Source organism: Oryctolagus cuniculus, chromosome 4, assembly GCF_964237555.1.
Source record: "Oryctolagus cuniculus chromosome 4, mOryCun1.1, whole genome shotgun sequence".
NCBI classification, from domain to species: domain Eukaryota; kingdom Metazoa; phylum Chordata; class Mammalia; order Lagomorpha; family Leporidae; genus Oryctolagus; species Oryctolagus cuniculus.
The window spans coordinates 175,708,138-175,726,989 of record NC_091435.1 but is presented as its reverse complement, the minus strand read 5'-3'; the positions used below and the strand labels follow the sequence as shown (position 1 = coordinate 175,726,989).

The 18,852-nt window shown below is 43.9% G+C and overlaps 1 protein-coding gene across 16 annotated transcripts in view; it reads right to left on the bottom strand.

Moving 5' to 3' along the window:
- The window catches only part of TMEM108 (transmembrane protein 108), a 351,011-nt gene that overhangs the window by 152,789 nt on the left and 179,370 nt on the right, over window positions 1-18,852 (bottom strand). For all 16 annotated transcript variants that reach the window (XM_070073068.1, XM_051835575.2, XM_051835577.2 and 13 more), the window contains one exon: window positions 12,411-12,496. In XM_070073068.1, the coding sequence (XP_069929169.1) occupies window positions 12,411-12,450 (40 nt within the window). In that variant the 5' untranslated portion in view covers window positions 12,451-12,496. The remainder of the gene's footprint in view (window positions 1-12,410; window positions 12,497-18,852) is intronic.

Here is an 18,852-nt window from a genome sequence, read left to right as displayed (position 1 = left end):
ATTCCAGGGTCAACTTCTCCCATAGCCCAGGAGCACAGGGAAGCCAAAAACAACTCCTGCTCAGGACAGCCCTTCCTGAGTCTAAGACAGTGACTCTCAAAGCACACCCTCTGGAATACAGCCTTGGTCCCACTGGACAACTAGATATATAACTCCTCGGCCCCATCCCTGATCTACTAAACCAGAAATTCTGGGAGTGGGCCTCCAAGTGACTGTGTTGCATGCTAAAGTTTACTTTTTTTAGAGATTTTTATTTTATTTATTTGAAAGAGTTACAGAGAGAGGCAGAGACAGAGGTCTTCCATCCGCTGGTTCACCCCCTAGATGGCCGCCAACGGCCAGAGCTGTGCCTATCGGAAGCCAGGAGCCAGGAGCTTCCTCCAGGTCTCCCACGCGGGTGCAGGGACCCAAGGACCTGGGCCATTCTCAACTGCTATCCCAGGCATAGCAGAGAGCTGGATCCGAAGAGGAGCAGCCGGGACTCGAACCGGTGCCCATATGGGATGCCAAGCTTCAGGCCAGGGCTTTAACCCAATGCGCCACAGAGCTGGCCCCTCATACTAGAGTTTAAAAACCACAGGGCTAAGCCAGTGAGTATCAACCCTGACTGCCCGATAGAAACACATGATGCTTAGGTCTCGTCCCTCCACCCCCAAGAGATTCTGATTTAGCTGAGCTGAGCTGAGCTGAGCTGAGGTGGGGTCTGGGCAAGGGGATTTGCTAAGAGCTCCCACTGTGATGCTAATGTACAGATCAGAGCCAGTCAGATCAATGCAGTCTGAAACACTGAACTACAGTCATGAAATGGATAGCTACTTACTTGTGGAGTTCTTCATTAAGTGGAGGGTTAAGCTTGTGATTACAAAGTAAACTGAAAGGATGGCAATACAAAAATTAAAAGAAAAACAGCGAAGGAAGGAAGAGGGAGGGAGGGAGGGAAGGGTAGGAAGTATCATTATGTTCCTAAAACAGTATATAAGATGGGGCCGGCACTGTGGCATAGCAGTTAAGCCACAGCTTGCAGCACCAGCATCCCATATGGCACTAGTTTGAGTCCCAGCTGCTCCCTACTAATGTGCCTGGGAAAGCAACAGAAAATGACCCAAGTGCTTGGGCTCCTGCACCCATGTAGGAGACCCAGATGAAGCTTCTGGCTCCTTGCTTTGGTCTGGCCTGGCCCTGGCATCTGTGGTCATTTGAGGAATGAACCAGTGGACAGAAGACTTCTCTCTCTCTGCTTCTGCCTCTCACTCTCTGTAATGCCACCTTCCAAATAAACAAGTAAATCTTAAAAAAAAAAAAAAAGTACATATGAAATATTTGAACTCTGTTCTCTTTATATAAATAAAATTTTTTTTTTAAAAAAGCAATGGATGGCTCCCTGATCCTGATGGCCATTATTAGGGCTGCAGGAGAGAACTTCCAGCTAGTCTCTGATACTAAATAGACCAGGCTCTTCTATTTCTTCAAGAGCAGCACATCGTTAATGGACTCACTGGAATTACGAGCGATAAATTTGCTAGGGGCTGGGGACAGACAGCCCAGCAGCTATCCAGCAGTAGAAGCATCAAATGGAATGTGCTGTGTGGAAAAGAGAAAAATCTGAAAAACAGCTGGGAGGATTTGAACTCAAGCAGCCTTAACCCAGAAGGCCAAGTCTCAGTCATGCTGCCAGCCACACTGTCACTCTCCTGGGAGGTTGGAAGACAACTTCCTGGGTAAAGGAGGAAGAGGAAAGGAAGATTCCCTACAAAAGATGACGCTGCCGTCACCGCCTCCCGCCAGGAAATGCCCCCTTCTACACACAGAATGGTGGGATCCGACTGCCTGGAGATCTGAAAGGGCATGTGTTTCTGGAGTCACATTTGTTTGGACCTAAATATGAAGTGTTACAGGGTTTTTATTATTTATTTATTTGAAAATCAGAGTTACACACACACACACACACAGAGAGAGAGAGACAGAGAGACAGAGAGACAGAGACAGAGACAGAGACAGAGAGGTCTTCCATTTGCAGGTTCACTCCCCAGATGGCCACAACAGCCAGAGCTGTGCCGATCTGAAGCCAGAAGTTTCTTCTGGGTCTCCCACGCGGGTGCAGGGGCCAGAGGACTTGGGCCATCTTCTACTGCTTTCCCAGGCCATAGAAGAGAGCTGGATTGGAAGAGGAGCAGCCAGGTCTCAAGCCAGCGCCCATATGGTATGCCGGCACTGCAGGCGGCGGCTTGACCCGCTATGCCACAGTGCCGGACCCAGTCAGGTACAGTTTATATCAACTCTCCCCCCTTAATCTTAGGGAAAATTTCCTCTCCGCTTTCAGGAAAAACAAAACGTGAAGATAAAATACATGAGCCAACTTCAGTTAGTTATCACCCAGCTCTTTTCACCTCTCGCCAGCTGCCAAAGGGATTTTTCTGTTTCACAGGGCCCTCCTGGAGTGGGAGCTGAGACTACAGATGGTTTACAGCAGACCTGGTCCCAAGGCAGAGTTCAGTGCAAAGACTCAGGGATAGACCCAGTCAGCCATAACCTACCCCAATAATTCTGTAGTTTATCTATAAACATGTTTCCACATTTTAAAGTATCATTGATGGCATGTGATAATTTATCCAACGTTTTTCCTTTCTCAGTGGTTCATAAAGTAAGTGTATCATAATTAATAGCATCTCAAACTTGATGAAATATGGTAATTCAATTAAACATTTATGAGTCCCATCAGGATTCAAGCTCCAGGCTGCCTGGATGCAGTCGCCATGTCTAAGGAACAGGAGGAGGGCAAGACAAGTACATACATGCCCAGAGCTAGCTATTTCCTGGAAGATAAGATACCAGGGACGAAGGCTGGGGCACACATGGGTGTCTGCTCAGTGGAAGCAAGTGCATGTGTATGTGGGATGCAGTGACTCCGTGATATGTGGGGTGAGTGTGTGGTGTGCATGTGCTGTGTGTTTGTGTGACTACAGGGTATGGTATGTGTATTTTGTAGTGATTGCAGTATGTGGTATGTAGTGTGTGTGTAGTATATGTATCCACATGTGATATATGTGTGTGTGTGTGTGTGTGGTCTGTATATGTTTTTGTTTGTGGTGTGTGGTTGCATGTTTTCAATGCGTGTGGTATGTGGTGAGTTGTAATTGTGGAGGGTGTTTGAAAGTGCTTACATATATGGTATGTATGAGTATGGTATATATACGGATTATATATATGGATTGTGGTTGTGTGGTACGTAGTATGTGTAGTGTGTGGTGTCTGTGTGTGTAGCATATTTATGTGTATGTATGGTGTGTGTAGTAAGTAATGTTTGTGGTATCTGTGGTGTATAGTACATGAATGAGGTGTGTGGTGTATATGTGTGCATGGTGTGTGTAGAATGAGTATACAGCATGTGTATGAGTATGGTATATATACTGTGCACCTGCTCGTCTATCTCTGTGGGATCTATATGTAGTGCATGTGATATATGTACATAAGCATGTGGTATGTATGCGGATACATGAATGACATTATGTGTATAGTATATATACATATGTGGTTGTGGTATATGTGTGTGGTATGTGTGTATGATGTACATGTGATGTGCTGTGTATGCGATGTATGTGAGTGTTGTGGTATGTGGTGTTTATTGTGTGTGCATTTGGTATGTATGTATATGTGTGGTACATGTGGTGCATTTGTGTGTGTGTGGTCTGTGTGTGCAGGGAATAGGGTATGTGTATGTGAGGTATGGGGAGGGGGGTCGTGGATACGAAAGGGAGAAGTGGTGAAAGGTGAGGAGGCTGGAGATGGAACCTGGGACCAGATTAGTAACTTCAATGTTAACTTAAAAAATTTCAGATTATCCTTTGGATCAATGATTGCCAAACATTCTAATCTCACAATACCGTCTTACTTTTTTTTTTTTTACCTTTATACCTTTAAATTTTACTGAGGACCCTAAATAGCCTTTGTCTATATATTTTATACTGACTGATATTTATTCTACTAAAGGTTAAAATTGGAAAACACACATAAAAAAATTCATAAATCATTCAAAAATTCATCAAGTTATCAAATAACATTTTAAAATAAAAAACAATCATGTTTTCTAACAAGAATTAGTGAGAAGAAAGGCATTATTTAATATATTTGTAAATCTCTATAATATTTGGTTTGTGAAAGATGGCTGCTCTTGGCTGGCGCCATGGCTTACTTGGCTAATTCTCCACCTGTGGCACCGGCACCCTGGGTTCTAGTCCTGGTTGGGGTGCTGGATTCTGTCCCAGTTGCTCCTCTTCCAGTCCAGCTCTCTACTGTGGCCCAGGAAGGCAGTGGAGGATGGCCCAAGTGCTTGGGCCCTGCACCTGCACGGGAGACCAGGAAGAAGCACCTGGCTCCTGGCTTCAGATCGGCACAGCGCCAGCCCTAGCGGCTATTTGTGGGGTGAACCAATGGAAAAGGAAGACCTTTCTTTCTCTAATTCTGCCTGTAAAAAAAAAAAAAAAAAGAAAGAAAGAAAAGAGAAGAGAAGAGAAGAGAAGAGAAGAGAAGAGAAGAGAAGAGAAGAGAAGAGAAGAGAAGAGGAGGAGAGATAGCTGAAGAAAAGAAAGATAGCTGTTCTCATATCAACTTCTGTGTTCAAGTGCTGGCATATGTTATTTTGCTTGAAAGTATGAAAAAACATGGCTTCATGGGGATGTGTAGTTGGAAAAGCGAGGCCCTCACAGATTTCCTGAAAAGGTCTCAGGGATTCCCAACAATTCTTCGACTACACCATGACAACTGCTGTGTTCAGTGATGCAAAGGGACTGAAAGATTGTCAGTCAGACGACAGGCAGGCAGGTCTGCAACCACGTAAGAAGAATTAGAAGTAAGGGGAGCACTGAGGTGGTACAGGGAAAGAACAATGAAACTCCTCTCTCAAGCAGACACAGGATGCAGACACAGGAATGGAGTCACACGTCAGCTAACAGAAGCTGGTGCCCAAGGCATCCAGGTGGAGCGGAAGGCAGGTCAGGATGACTGCAGGTATCCGGGGCTGGAAAATCGAGGTGAATGGTGATGACACATGGGAAAACAAAGTAAACAAGACAGCATTTCTGGTGCCAGATGGCCAAGAAGAAAGGAATACGCCAGAAAGAAAATCACCTGAAGATTCCAGACCCATGACTCACCAGACAAACGGACAGGACTAGGAAAGCCTTCTTGCTTAAACTTCTGTGAGCAGTGCTATTTAAACTGAATCAAGACAGTATTTTGCATTAACAAGGAAAAAGTAATCTTTAACTTTAATCATTTGTGAAGCTACACGGATACTCCCAGTAGAGTCACTGGGTTGCTAGTGTGAAAGGAGGGCTAGTTGGAGTTGAAAAGGCAGCAGAGCTTTCTCACCTGAAGTATTTTCAAGAGCATCTGCTCACTTCGAGGTCAGATAATGGCAGACCATCCCACAGAAGGTAGGTTCCAAGAACAGAATGCCTCCAACAAGTTTTCTCATTACTCTTGGAAGAGCCAGACAGATAGGTAATATGAATGTATGTATGTTTGTGAGCAGGTGTACATAGTTCAAGTCAGATATTAAGATATAATCTTTATGCCCCATGTAAAGATGGCAGAAAGGGGGGTATATTTTTCCTCCTAAATTCTTCAAGCCAGGGGCCCAGTTCCATCCTCTTCCTGAGAAAGATAGGGAGAGAATTGTGAGTAGTTATTTGTGCTGAACAAAGAGTTGTATTGTGGGGTCAGCACAGACCAGTATATGAAAAGAATGCATGACTGAGCAATCAGGATGTCATAGTAATTAATAACAGAAAGTGACTTAGAAAATTCAATACTTGGTGTAGAGCAAACACTGAAGTTACAAAACACAACCATTCCTTCATTTTGAGTAAGAATTCAACAACTCTGATTCTTGAGGGGATACTGGTATATGAAAATCTGCTATTTTCATAAGATCCTAACAATCAAGGCCAGCACTGTGGTACAGCAGATCAAGCTGCCTGTGATGCTGGCATCCCATATGAGTACTAGTTCAGGTCTCGGCTGCTCTACTTCTGATTCAGCTCCCTACTAACGTACCTGGGGAAGCAGCAGAAAATGGCCCAAGCGCTTGGTACCCTGCCACCCATGAGAGAGACCCAGAAGGAGGCCAGGCTTCTGGCTTTGGACTGGCCCAGCCCTGGCCATTGCAGCCACCTGAGGAATAAACCAGTAGATGGAAGATTTTCTCTCTCTCTCACCCCCTTCTCCTCTCCCCGCCCCCTCTCTGTAATCCTGCCTTCAAATAAATACAACAAATTTTTTTTAGAAAACTTTTATTTAATAAATATAAATTTCAAAAGTACAACTTTTGGATTATAGATGTTCTTCCCCCATAACAACCCTCCCACCCACAAACCATCCCATCTCCTATTCCCTCTCCCATCCCATTCTTCGAGATTCATTCATAATTATCTTTATATACAGAAGATCAACTCAGTATATACTACATAAGATTTCAAGAGACTGCACCCACAAAGACACACAAAGTATAGAGTACTGTTTGAGTAGTAGTTTTACCGTTAACTCTCATAGTACAACACATTAAAGACAGAGGTCCTACATGGGGAGCAGGAGCACAGTGAATCCAGTTGTTGATTTAACAATTGACAGTCTTATTTATGACATCAGTAATCACCCGAGTCTCTTATCATGAGTTGCCAAGGCTATGGAAGCCTCTTGAGTTCACCAACTCTGACCTTATTTAGACAAGGCCATAATCAAAGTGGAAGTTCTCTCTTCCCTTCAGAGAAAAGTACCTCCTTCTTTGATGATTGTTCATTCTTTCCACTGGGATCTCACTCACAGAGATCTTTCATTTAGGTTTTGTGTGTTGTTTGTTTGTTTGTTTGTTTTGCCACAGTGTGTTGGCTTTCCATGCCTGAGAAACTCTCATGGGCTTTTTAGCCAGATCCTAATGCCTTAAGGGCTGATTCTGAGGCCAGAGTGCTGTTTAGGGCATTTGCCATTCTATGAGTCTGCTGTGTATCCTGCTTCCCATGAATACAACAAATCAAAAAAAAAAAAAAAAAAAAATGATCCTAACATTGTCTCAGTCTTCTTAAAAATGAATTAACAATCAATGAAATTCTAGTACTCAGCACATACAAAGACCAAACCTGCTAACTCCTTACTCAAATTCAGTGCCTCCCAGGCAATGTCATGTTCTTAGTGGTTTGTGATGATACTCCTTAGGTTTTCCACTCCAAAACACCTCTTCTAAACAATGTTGTTGGGGCTGGCCCTGTGGCATAGTGAGTTAAGCTGCTGCCTAGAATGCCAGCAACCCACATGGGTGTGTAGGTTCAAGTCTCAGCTGCTCTGCTTGCATTCCAGCTCCCTGCTAAAGTGACTGGGAAAGGAGCAGAAGATGATCAAAATACATGGGCGCCTGCCACCCACATGGGAGATCTGGATGGAATTCCAGGCTCCTGGCTTCAGCCCAGCCCTGCCCCCACCACGGTGGCCATTTTGGGAGTGTACCAGCAGAGAGAAGATCTCTCTTTCTCTTCCTGTGTGTGTGTGTGTGTGTGTGTGTGTGTTTCCTTCTCCATCACTCGGCCTTTCAAATAAATAACTCTTTAAAAAAATTAAAGTTAAAAATATTGTAGCCGGTGCTGCGGCTCACTAGGCTAATGCTCTGCCTTGTGGCGCCGGCACACCGGGTTCTAGTCCCGGTTGCCCCTCTTCTAGGCCAGCTCTCTGCTATGGCCCAGGAGTGCAGTGGAGGATGGCCCATGTGCTTGGGCCCTGCACCCGCATGGGAGACCAGGAGAAGCACCTGGCTCCTGGCTTCAGATCAGCGTGGTACACCGGCCACAGTGCGTCGGCCGCGGCAGCCATTGGAGGGTGAACCAACGGCAAAAAGGAAGACCTCTCTGTCTCTCTCTCTCTCACTGTCCACTCTGCCTGTCAAAAATAAAAATAAAAAAAATTAAAAAATAAATATTGTGATGTACCTTGGAAGATGGAGCATTGATCATGCCCATTTCCTCCCCTTGGAATGGTATCAATAATAGTTGGAGTCCTAGCTGCCTTATAAGGTTGTTGTGAGGATCAAATTATGGGAAAATGCTCTGTGACCCAAAAGGTCGCATACAAGTGTTTATTACAGAAGAGCTCCCTGCTGCTCCTCTCCTGCAGACAGGAAGGCCAGTGAGAGAGCTGGCATCCATCGTCTTCTGCAAGTGTATGCCATGTTACCACTCCTCATCCCACTTTAGGCAGCGGGCAGTTGTATCCCATTTTACATCAGTCTCATTGAGATGAAATAATTTATCTCAGGTAAACCTGAAGGTGGTTTGGCTAGGATTTGGACTCCTGGCTTAAAAATCCAGACATTCTTAGCACTAGCTTCAACAACAAATTGGTTATTGAACTCTCAAAAGCAAAGCGGCATGGAGATTTGGTCCGGCAAATGCCATATCAGAATGCCTGGGTTTGTGTCCCAGGTGTACTGCTGAGCCCAGCTTCCTGCTAATGCAGACCATGGGAGGTGGCAGATGATGGCACGAGTAGTGGGGTTCCTGTCACTCCATGGATGACCTGAGTTCCTAGTTCCAGACTTTGAACTTGCTCAGCCTCAACCATTGTGGGCCTTTGGGAATGAACCAGTAGGTGGGGGCACTCTCTTTCTCTATGTCTCTCAATTAAAGAAAGAAATAAAAAGAATGTCAATTTTTGGTTGCTTCAAGGAATCATCTAAAATATGTTAAATCTTCCCAAAAGGCTAGAGTGATGAAATGTTCACTACTATACTGTAGTATGGAGTCCAAGAAACAACAGAGAGCCAGTTACACAAAAAACAGAAACTTAAGACTTGCACCGCCCTGCCTTCCCCAGACTGTGCCCCCAGCCTGGGTGAAGAACACATGAGCCCCGATGATTGCTGACACCGACCCAGCGACTGAGAGAGGCTGGCTTTCCTTCAGCCTCAGGTGACATCACTAACAAATGCCTACTCTGCTGACCACAAGCTAGAACCATCTCTTTCTGGCCACAGGACAACACAGGGGTCACACTGCTGATTTTTCCTGGATCTTATGCGGTTGGCGGGGGTTGGAGGTTTCTGAATAAAGCATAAAAAAAAAAAAGAGGTAAGTGTACAGGAGGTCAGAGAGACCTGGGTGAGAACCACAGCTCCACCACTCACTGCCTGGGCACCCTGGCTTGTTTACTCATCTGTAGCACTTCTTTACCTTGAACACTGACCTCTGGAAAGGGGAGGATGCAGGCAAGTCATCCACAAAGGCATGTACACACAGCAGGCTCTCAGGAGGAAGGAGCTCTGACGCTGAGAGCAACAACAGACAGACTCATGAACTGGGTAAAATACAGTGATAATGGTTTTGTTGTTTTTATTAAAAAAAAAACAAATATGAGTATAGTTCAAAAAGTTTGGCGGTAAGGAAGGACAACTGGCACAGAGGCAAGTTCCCGCTTGGGACACCCACATCCCACAGTGGAAGGCCTGGTTCCAGTCTGAGCTGCTGTGTTTCCAATCCAGCTTCCTGTTGAAGTGCACTCTGGGAGGAGATGATGGCTGCAGGACTTGGGTCCCTGCCACCCGCATGTGAGAGCTGGAATGAGTCTCGGGCTCTTGGCCTCCACTTGGACCCAGCCTAAATGTACAAACACTGGAGTGAACCAGCAGGTGGACGCACTGTTTCTCTCTCTCTGCCTTTCAAATAAAATAAAAAATTTTTAAAATTTAAAGTCTGTGGGGAAATGGGATTAAAAGGTAATCTTATTTTGGTGCAAAAAATTGAAATCTGTACATTAAGGACAGTTTCAGAAAGCTCACAGGAAGTGAGAATTCTGTAAAAACTATGCATGGATTTTAAAATTGTATTACACCAAAATAAACTTATCTCCTAATTACATTTTCCACATATTTCCAAAAAAAAAAATTTCAGAAGCAGAGAGACAGACACGCACATTGAGAGTGAGTGAGTGAGCAAGAGAGATTGTCTATCAACTGATTCACTCTCCAAATGCCTGCAATAGCCAGCACTGGGTTGAACCAAAGTCAGTTGCCGGGAAGAGAATTCCATTCAGAAGCCTTTTATTTTATTTTATTTTATTTTATTTTATTTTTATTTTTGTTTATTCCAAAGTTCTCCAAATATGTAGCAGGAATCCAATCACTTGAGCCACGAGTGCTGCCTCCCAGGGTCTACATTAGTGGGAAACTAGGAGTCATCAGCCAGAGCAGGGGGTTGAATCCAGGCATCTTAAACAGCATTTTAACTGTTACACTAATGCCTGTGTACTTTGGAAGAACCCTTGTATTTTCTGTGGTAGAATAAAAGATAATACAAATTGATAACAGCCTCCCCTTTGGAGATAGAGCCTAACTCCCTCATGTGAATCAGGTTTCATCCTGGTGACTTCCTTAGCCAGTACAATATGGCCCAAGTATTGTTCTGGGGCTTCTAAGCACAATTCACCGAAAGCCCTAGAGGTTTTGGCCCAGCTACACAGTGAGCTGCTGTGTAAGAAGTCTGACCACCCTGTGGCCACCAGACTGTGAGAAAGCCCAAACTTGCCATGTGATAAGGCTCCAAGGAGAGAGAGATGCTGGTTCGGCACCTGCTGTTCCAGCTCCCAACCACTGTAGCCCAGGTCCCAGATACAGTGCAGCAGACAACAGTCTCTGCCCACTCCTGTCCAAGTTGCATATTTATGACTGCGACTGCTTTAAGTCATGAAGTTTTAGTATCGTTTGTTACATAGCAATGAATAGCTAGAATATTCAATCAGGAAATAATACATTTGTATTGACTCAATTTTCAAGTCTATTTTAAACTCCACAAGAACATTCTGTTTGTGGACGATATTAATACAGGCATAAGTTAATAACTAGATGACCTACAACATATATGAGCTATTGTGTGTGTATGCACGCAGTAATCAGGGTAGTGCAGTGAGTGTTACTACCTACCTCCTACCCAACAGGACATCACCTGCTCCGGCTATTTGCATTTCCAAACAAACTTTTCAAACAATAAGGTGCTGAGACACTGTTGACTTCCCTAGCTATCCAGATAATGTTTGAAACCCATTCAGCTTTCATGGCTGTTCAACTTAGGAGAATGGACCATGCTGCAGAATAAGACTTGTCTCTGGACTGTAAAATAACTTACCAAATGCTTTTAAATACATGAATTTAAAATATTATGCAAACACTGGGCTACACAATCAGCATAGGTAAACTCAAACATTTTGCTGGCGCCAACTCTACTATGGTGCTTTTCATTTCCTATATTGCCTGTGCAAAGCCTGCTTCCTCTTCTCTAAGGGATTTGTATACATGTGGATCCCATTCATCCTTCAAATGCCCCCTCTACCATTTTATCAAACTGTAAGCTTTTCTCTAACAAACTTATCATTAAAAAAAAAAAGCAACAAACTCCCAGTCCTATAGAACACACGAAGAAAGAACATGAGAGTCCCATAGCGCTTGGCAACTTTCCATCAGGCTGAAACAGGCTGACTAGAGGAAATGAGCCAATTAAAATACCCAGCCAGAATGCTGTCTGTAGATAAAATGCTTTGCACAGTGGATACAACATAACCTGAATTAAATGTTAAGAGACAACTGGCACTCAATCTCTTGACATTTTATTCATTCTATTTTCTCAGCCAAAGTTAACAGGGAGCCACTCAGCCTGGGAGGGGCAGGTCCTCCACTGACCTCAGAGGAAATAGATAAACAAAAGGAATTCAAGTTTTCCATTTCAAAGGCTTTGGTTGCAAGTGAATGAATCAGAGCACCAAACCCAACAATTGATAGAGGTTTTATATTCCTTCAGCAGTAATTCCAATCCCACAGGCTGTACTGTAACTGAAACGCAACTGGCACACTGTGACAAATCTCCAAACTAGAAACATAGAAAGTCATAATCAAACACTCTGTTCTACCACAGAAAGCCAAGAAGTCACCTGTTCGCCACTCATGTTAAGGATCATGCATAACATACTTAACATCTCAGGGCAAAGACTGTATAGTCGCTGAATGGTAACAGGTTCAACGTGAAAAATCCAGAACACACAACCTATCAAGTTTTCCCTCTGCGGAACCTAAAGAAGGCAGTACTAGACGACCCTATATTCTATCACAAAACCAACAGCAATAATGTTTGACACTCATTACCAAATTATCTATATTTAACATGTCAACTTAGAATTATTATAATAGCATCTTTATAACTGACGTCCAAAGCAACAGAATAACACAATGCATGATACTTTATAAAATGAAGCTGAGGGGAAATTCACTGTCCTCCATCACAGACCCAACCCCGGACTTCCTCCTAAAGAGCACAAGTTCCTGGCACTCAGCAAACAGTACCACTGGTATTTTCTGGGAAAGAAGAAATGGAGGATCAACTCACTTAACAGTTGGCAGTAGAGGACCTGTAAACTCCTCTTCATGGTATCATCTGGTCCTGCTTCTCCTCCAGTTTATTCATGATTCCGTCTAAGAAATTGGGAGAAGAAACTGTTACATCCAGGGAGCACAAGTCAATCATCAGAAAGAAGTACACTCAATAGGATCCGAGTTTCAAACCCCAAAACTTCTGTTTTTGAAGACGAAAAATCTTGGGATATATGCAGTACAGTCTAATTTACAATGGTCAAAGTTACAAAACTATCACTAATCAGTTAGTCAAAACAGGAAGTTACACCTTCCTGAAGGAAACTCATACAGAATTTGCTTTTGGAACTTTTGAGGACTTCTCCAGAATTTCTAGTATTTAGATGGAGAAAAATGAAATTTCTGTGTAAATTTATTCTTACTAAGACATTCACCAAAAAAAGAGCAAAAAGAAAAATGCATCCTATCAAACATAAGGAAGAGCTAAAACCATTTCTCTTCAAACTAGTCAAAACAATTGAAAGTGAAGAAACCCTTCCAACATTACCTTGATTCCAAAACCAGAGACATAACAAAAATAAAACTACAGAACAATATTCCTGCTAAATATACATGCGAAAATGCTCAACCAAATACTAGCAAATCAAATCCAACAACACACAAAAAGGCCATTCACTACGACCAAGTGGGATTTATCCCAGAGATGCAGGGATGTTTAACATTTGAAAATCAGTGAGTGTAAAATCACACAACGGCAGAAGGATAAAATTATCTGATCAACTCAACAAATACAGAAAAAACATTCAGGTACCAGTCATTCATGATTAAAAACTTGAACAAGTTAGATATAGAACAAATGGGTTAACAAACCAATAGCCAACATCACATTGAATGGGGAAAAAAGAATCATTTCCTCTGAGAGCTGGTATCAGACAAGGATGTCTACTTTTACCACTCTCATTCAATACAGTACTGGAAGTTTTAACCAGAGTAATTAGGTAAGAGAAAGAAATAAAAGGCAAACAAGGGAAACATGGAAGTCAAATTATCCCTGTTTGCAGATGACATGTTTCTGCATGTACAGAAACCTAAAGAATCCTCCAAGAGACAATTAGAACTGGTAAATCAGGAGCCGGCGCTGTGGCACAGTGAGTTAATGCCCTGGCCTGAAGCACCGGCATCCCATATGGGCGCCGGTTCAAGACCCAGCTGTTCCATTTCGTATCCAGCTCTCTGCTATGGCATGGGATAACAGAAGATGGCCCAAGTCCTTGGACCCCCACACCCATGTGGGAGACCCGGAGGAAGCTCCTGGCTCCTGGCTCAAGAGCGGCACAGCTCTGGCAGCTGCAGCCAACTGGGGAGTAAACCAGCGGAAGGAAGACCTGTCTGTCTGTCTGTCTCTCTCTCCGCCTCTCCTCTCTTCCTCTCTGTGTAACTCTGACTTGCAAATAAACAAATAAATCTTAAAAAAAAATAAGAACCTATAAACCAGGGCCAGCACTTTAGTGTAGTACGTAAAGCCACTGTTTGTGATGCATGTATCCCAATTGGATGCCGACTACAGGACTAGCAACTCCACTTCCAATCCAGTCTCTGCTAATGTTCCTGGGAAAGCAGCTGAAGAAGGCCCAAGTGCTTGGGCCCCTTCCAAATACATGGGAGACACAGATGAAGCTCTTGGCTCTGGCAGGCACAGCCCTCGCCACTGAAGGCATTTAAGGAGTCAACCAGGGTAAAGAAGATATTCATTCATTCATTCATTTTCATTCTCTCTCTCTCTCTCTCTCTCTCCGTGTGTGTGTGTGTGTGTGTGTGTGTGTGTGTGTTCATCTCTCTGCAACTCTGCCTTTCAAATAAAATAAATCTGTTTAAAAAAAGAACTGGGGCTGGCACTGTGGCACAGCAGGTTAAAGCCCTGGCCTGAAGCGCTGGCATCCCATATGGGTGCCAGTTCTAGTCCCAGCTGCTCCTCTTCCAATCCAGCTCTCTGCTATGGCCTGGGAAAGCAGTAGAAGATGGCCCAAGTCCTTGGGTCCCTGCAGCCGTGTGGGAGACCCAGAGGAAGCTCCTGGTTCCTGGCTTCAGATCGGCGCAGCTCCAGCCATTGCGGCCATCTGGGGAGTGAACCAGCAGATGGAAGGCCTCTCTCTCTGTCTCTACCTCTCTCTGTAAATCAAAAATACAACGAGGTACTGTCTCATGCTAGTCAGTATGACTATTATCAAAAAGACAGAAAATAAATATTTTGAAAAGAAAAGGAAACTTTTATACATTTTTGGTGGGGATGCAAATCAGTATAGCCATTATAGAGAACAATGTAGAGGTTCCTCAAAAACCTGAAACATGACCTACCATATGACCCATGACACAGAGTCAACTTTTTTGTATATAGCCAAAAGAAATTAAATTCTCACATTAAAGAGTTATCTGAACTCATATATTCACTGCAGCACTACTCATAATAGACAAGATATGAAATCAACCTAGGCATCCAATGATGGATAAATAAAATGTGAGTTATTGGCCGGCGCCGCGGCTCACTAGGCTAATCCTGCGCCTTGCGGCGCCGGCACACCGGGTTCTAGTCCCGGTCGGGGCGCCGGATTCTGTCCCGGTTGCCCCCCTTCCAGGCCAGCTCTCTGCTGTGGCCCGGGAGTGCAGTGGAGGATGGCCCAAGTGCTTGGGCCCTGCACCCCATGGGAGACCAGAAGCACCTGGCTCCTGCCATCGGATGGGCGCGGTGCGCCGGCCACAGCACGCCGGCCACAGCGGCCATTGGAGGGTGAACCAACGGCAAAGGAAGACCTTTCTCTCTGTCTCTCTCTCTCACTGTCCACTCTGCCTGTCAAAATAAAATAAAATAAAATAAAATGTGAGTTATAAAGATAAATGAATATAATGGAATATTTTTCAGGCATCAAAATGAGTGATATTTTGACATCTACAGCTTAATTGTAAAAGTCCTTGGGTCATCTCATTAATTTACATTTCATATGTGGAATAGTAATTTTCTACACAAATGTTTAAAATTTATATTCTTTTTTTAAAGATTCATTTTATTTATTAGAAAGAGAGAGAGAAAAAGATCTTCCATCCACTGGTTCAGAGCCCAAATGACCTGGGCAAGGTCAAGAACAGGAACCAGGAGCTCATCCTGGGGTCAACACAGGTTCACTGACCCAAGGACTTGCAGGCCTTCTCCTGCTGCTCTCCCAGGCACATCGGCAGGGAGCTGCATTGGATCTGGAGCAGTGGGGATTCAAATCGGCACCCAAATGGGATGCTGGGTTGCAGGTGGCAGATAACCCGACATACCACAACACCAGTCCCTTCATGTGCAGTTGATGGAATTCTCTACTGGAAATGTTCAGTTTTTTTATTTCATGTCATATAAAGTGAAAATGATTTACATTTACATTTTTATTGAGATATAATTCTTTTAAAATTAAGCTGTTACTTGAAAACCATCACTACCCATTTCCATAACATTTTCATTGCTTACTTACTTAATGTTTATAACACAATATATTTTCAAATTTTTTTCATAAGAATACTACACACACTCTCTACCATGGAATGAAAGGCCTTCCTTAGTCCCAGATTACATAAATACTTGCCTATTTTTTTATTTTTATTTATTTTTTAACAGATTTCTTTTTATTATTTCAAAGAGTTACACAAAGAGAGCAGAGGCAGAGAGAGAGAGAGAGATCTTCCATCTGATGGTTCACTCCCCAGTTGGCCTCAATGGCCAGAGCTGAGCCCATCTGAAGCCAGGAGTCAGGAGCTTCCTCTGGGTCTCCCACGCAGGTGCAGGGGCCCAAGGACTTGGTCCATCTTCTGCTATCCCAGGCATAACAGAGAGCTGGATCCAAAGTGGAGGAGCCAGGTCTCGAACCGGTGCCCATATGGGATGCCAGCGTTTCAGGCCAGGGCATTAACCCGCTGCGCCACAGCACCGGCCCCCTTGCCTATATTTTTAGTATGCTTTTATCTATTACACACCAAATCTATTTCTGAACTTTGTGTTGTATCTCTGCTTGTTCAATCTACCAGTAAAATTATAACTATTTAAATTAAACCCTGTAGAGCGGCTCAATGGGCTAATCCTCCACCTAGTGGCGCCGGCACACCAGGTTCTAGTCCCAGTCGGGGCGCCAGATTCTGTCCCGGTTGCCCCTCTTCCAGGCCAGCTCTCTGCTGTGGCCAAGGAAGGCAGTGGAGGATGGCCCAGGTGCTTGGGCCCTGCACCCCATGGGAGACCAGGAGAAGCACCTGGCTCCTGCCATCGGATCAGCGCGGTGCGCCAGCCGCAGCGCGCCAGCCGTGGTGGCCATAGGAGGGTGAACCAACGGCAAAAGGAAGACCTTTCTCTCTGTCTCTCTCTCTCTCACTGTCCACTCTGCCTGTCAAAAAATAAAAAAAAAATAAATTAATTAAACCTTGTAGAGTCACTCCTCTATTAATTCTCTTTTTAAGATTTGTCTTGTTTTTTTGAGCTTTTTTTTCTCCAAAATTAACTTGAGGATCACTTTATTAAATTACAGGAAAATAAATCACTGGAATTATATTTTGAAATTATCTCTTATTTGCTTTATTGATTTGGGAGAAACCTGATCTCTTTAAAATCCAAATGCAGTGAAGATAAAAATAAAATGAATATTTTGAAAAATATTGCTGTAGATATTATAAGAATTTCTTTTAAGGAGTGAGACATGCCCCTACACCTTTTTTTGAGAGGAAGATACAATAGCTGGATGACTTCTTTGGTTAAGTAAAGAACCTGCAGTGTGATTAGTGCAAGAAGGGAAAGAGATGTTCATCATTATAAAATAACAGGAGGTTTGAATTTCAAAGGTTAGGGATAAGAAACATAAGCATTCCAGAAACAGAAAGGCTAAGGAGACGGTACACCTGAGCTATTCAGAGAAGGTGCAGTTCCCAAAGCGGGCAGCAGGTGAGGCCTACACATAAAGGATACAATGAGAAATCCCCACAGCAGGATACCCACGAACCTTACTTTTCCACCACTTCTTCCTTTAGGTCATTTGTATTCCCATGTGACATGCACTGTCCTCCTCCACAAAGCTCACCCACCACTGAGAGCCTCAGAACCTCAGCAAGGTCAGCACTGTGGCACAGCAGGTGAAAACCCCACCTGCAGTGCTGGCATCCCTTATGGGCACTGGTTCAAGTCTAAGGTGCTCCACTTCCAATCCAGCTCTTTGCTATGGCATAGGAAAGCAGTAGATGATCCAAGTCCTTGGGCACCTCCACCGGTATGGGAGACCTGGAAGAAGCTCCTGGCTCCTAGCTTCGGATCAGCTCAGCTCCGGCCATTGTAGCCAACTGGAGAGTGAGCCAGTGGATGGAAGATTTTTCTCTGTCTCTGCCTCTCTGTAACTCTACCTTTCAGATACATAAATAAATAATTTTTTAAAACATTTTTCTTTTCTTAAAAAAAAAAAGATTTATATAGAGAGCAGGAGAGGGAGAGAGAGAGAGAGAGAGGTCTTCCATCTGCTGGTTCACTCCCCAATTGGCTGCAATAGCCGGAGCTGTGCCAATCCAAAGCCAGGAGTCAGGAGCTTCCTCTGGGTCTTCCCACACAGGTGCAGGGGCCCAAGGACTGGGCCACTTTGTACTGCTTTACCAGGCCATAGCAGAGAGCTAGATTGGAAGTGGAGCAGCCGGGACTTGAATGGGCACCCACCCATATGGGATATCGGCACTGCAGGTGGTAGCCTTAACCGCTATGCCACAGTGCCTGCCCTGTAAATAAATCTTTTTAAAAACAAAAACAGGAAAAAACCTCAGCAAAAGACTTACACAAAACAGCCGTGTTTTAGTGGTGCCTGACAGTGTCAATATAAAGGATCATGCATCAAGCCAAGGGTAACCAAGGAACAGCCCGAGCCAGCGTCCGGGAGCCATGAACAACGGTGAGTGAGTGAGCCAGCACCCGGGAGCCATCAACAATGGTTAATGAGTGTCTGTACACTGCTTAGGAGACCGTAAGCACTCAATAAACAATTAGTAAATAAAAAATGAACACTGATTAAGAGGAGAACAGAGACATGACTGTAGTTTATATCAATCAAGGGAAACACAAATCCTTCAATCATCTCTGGAAATGTTCAGAGATGTCTGAAAAAGTGATAGACTTCCCGCAATAAATGAGATGGAGCCACTTTATTCCATGATCAAAGAAACAAGCGAGCTTGCAGCAGGGAGACTTGGGACCGTCTAGGTCACAAAGGCTAAAAGAACCAAAAGCAGCCTGTGGTCCACTAGCTATTCAAAACGGAACTTGATTTAGGTCCTTATGTGGAGTTTTGTGGTGTCTTTCCTTCTTCTGAGTATTACAGTTCTATCAAGTTGATTGCAAGGCATTTTACATGTATTTTTGCCAGTGTGACAAAATTTCTATCTCCATTATATTGTAACTGCCTCAA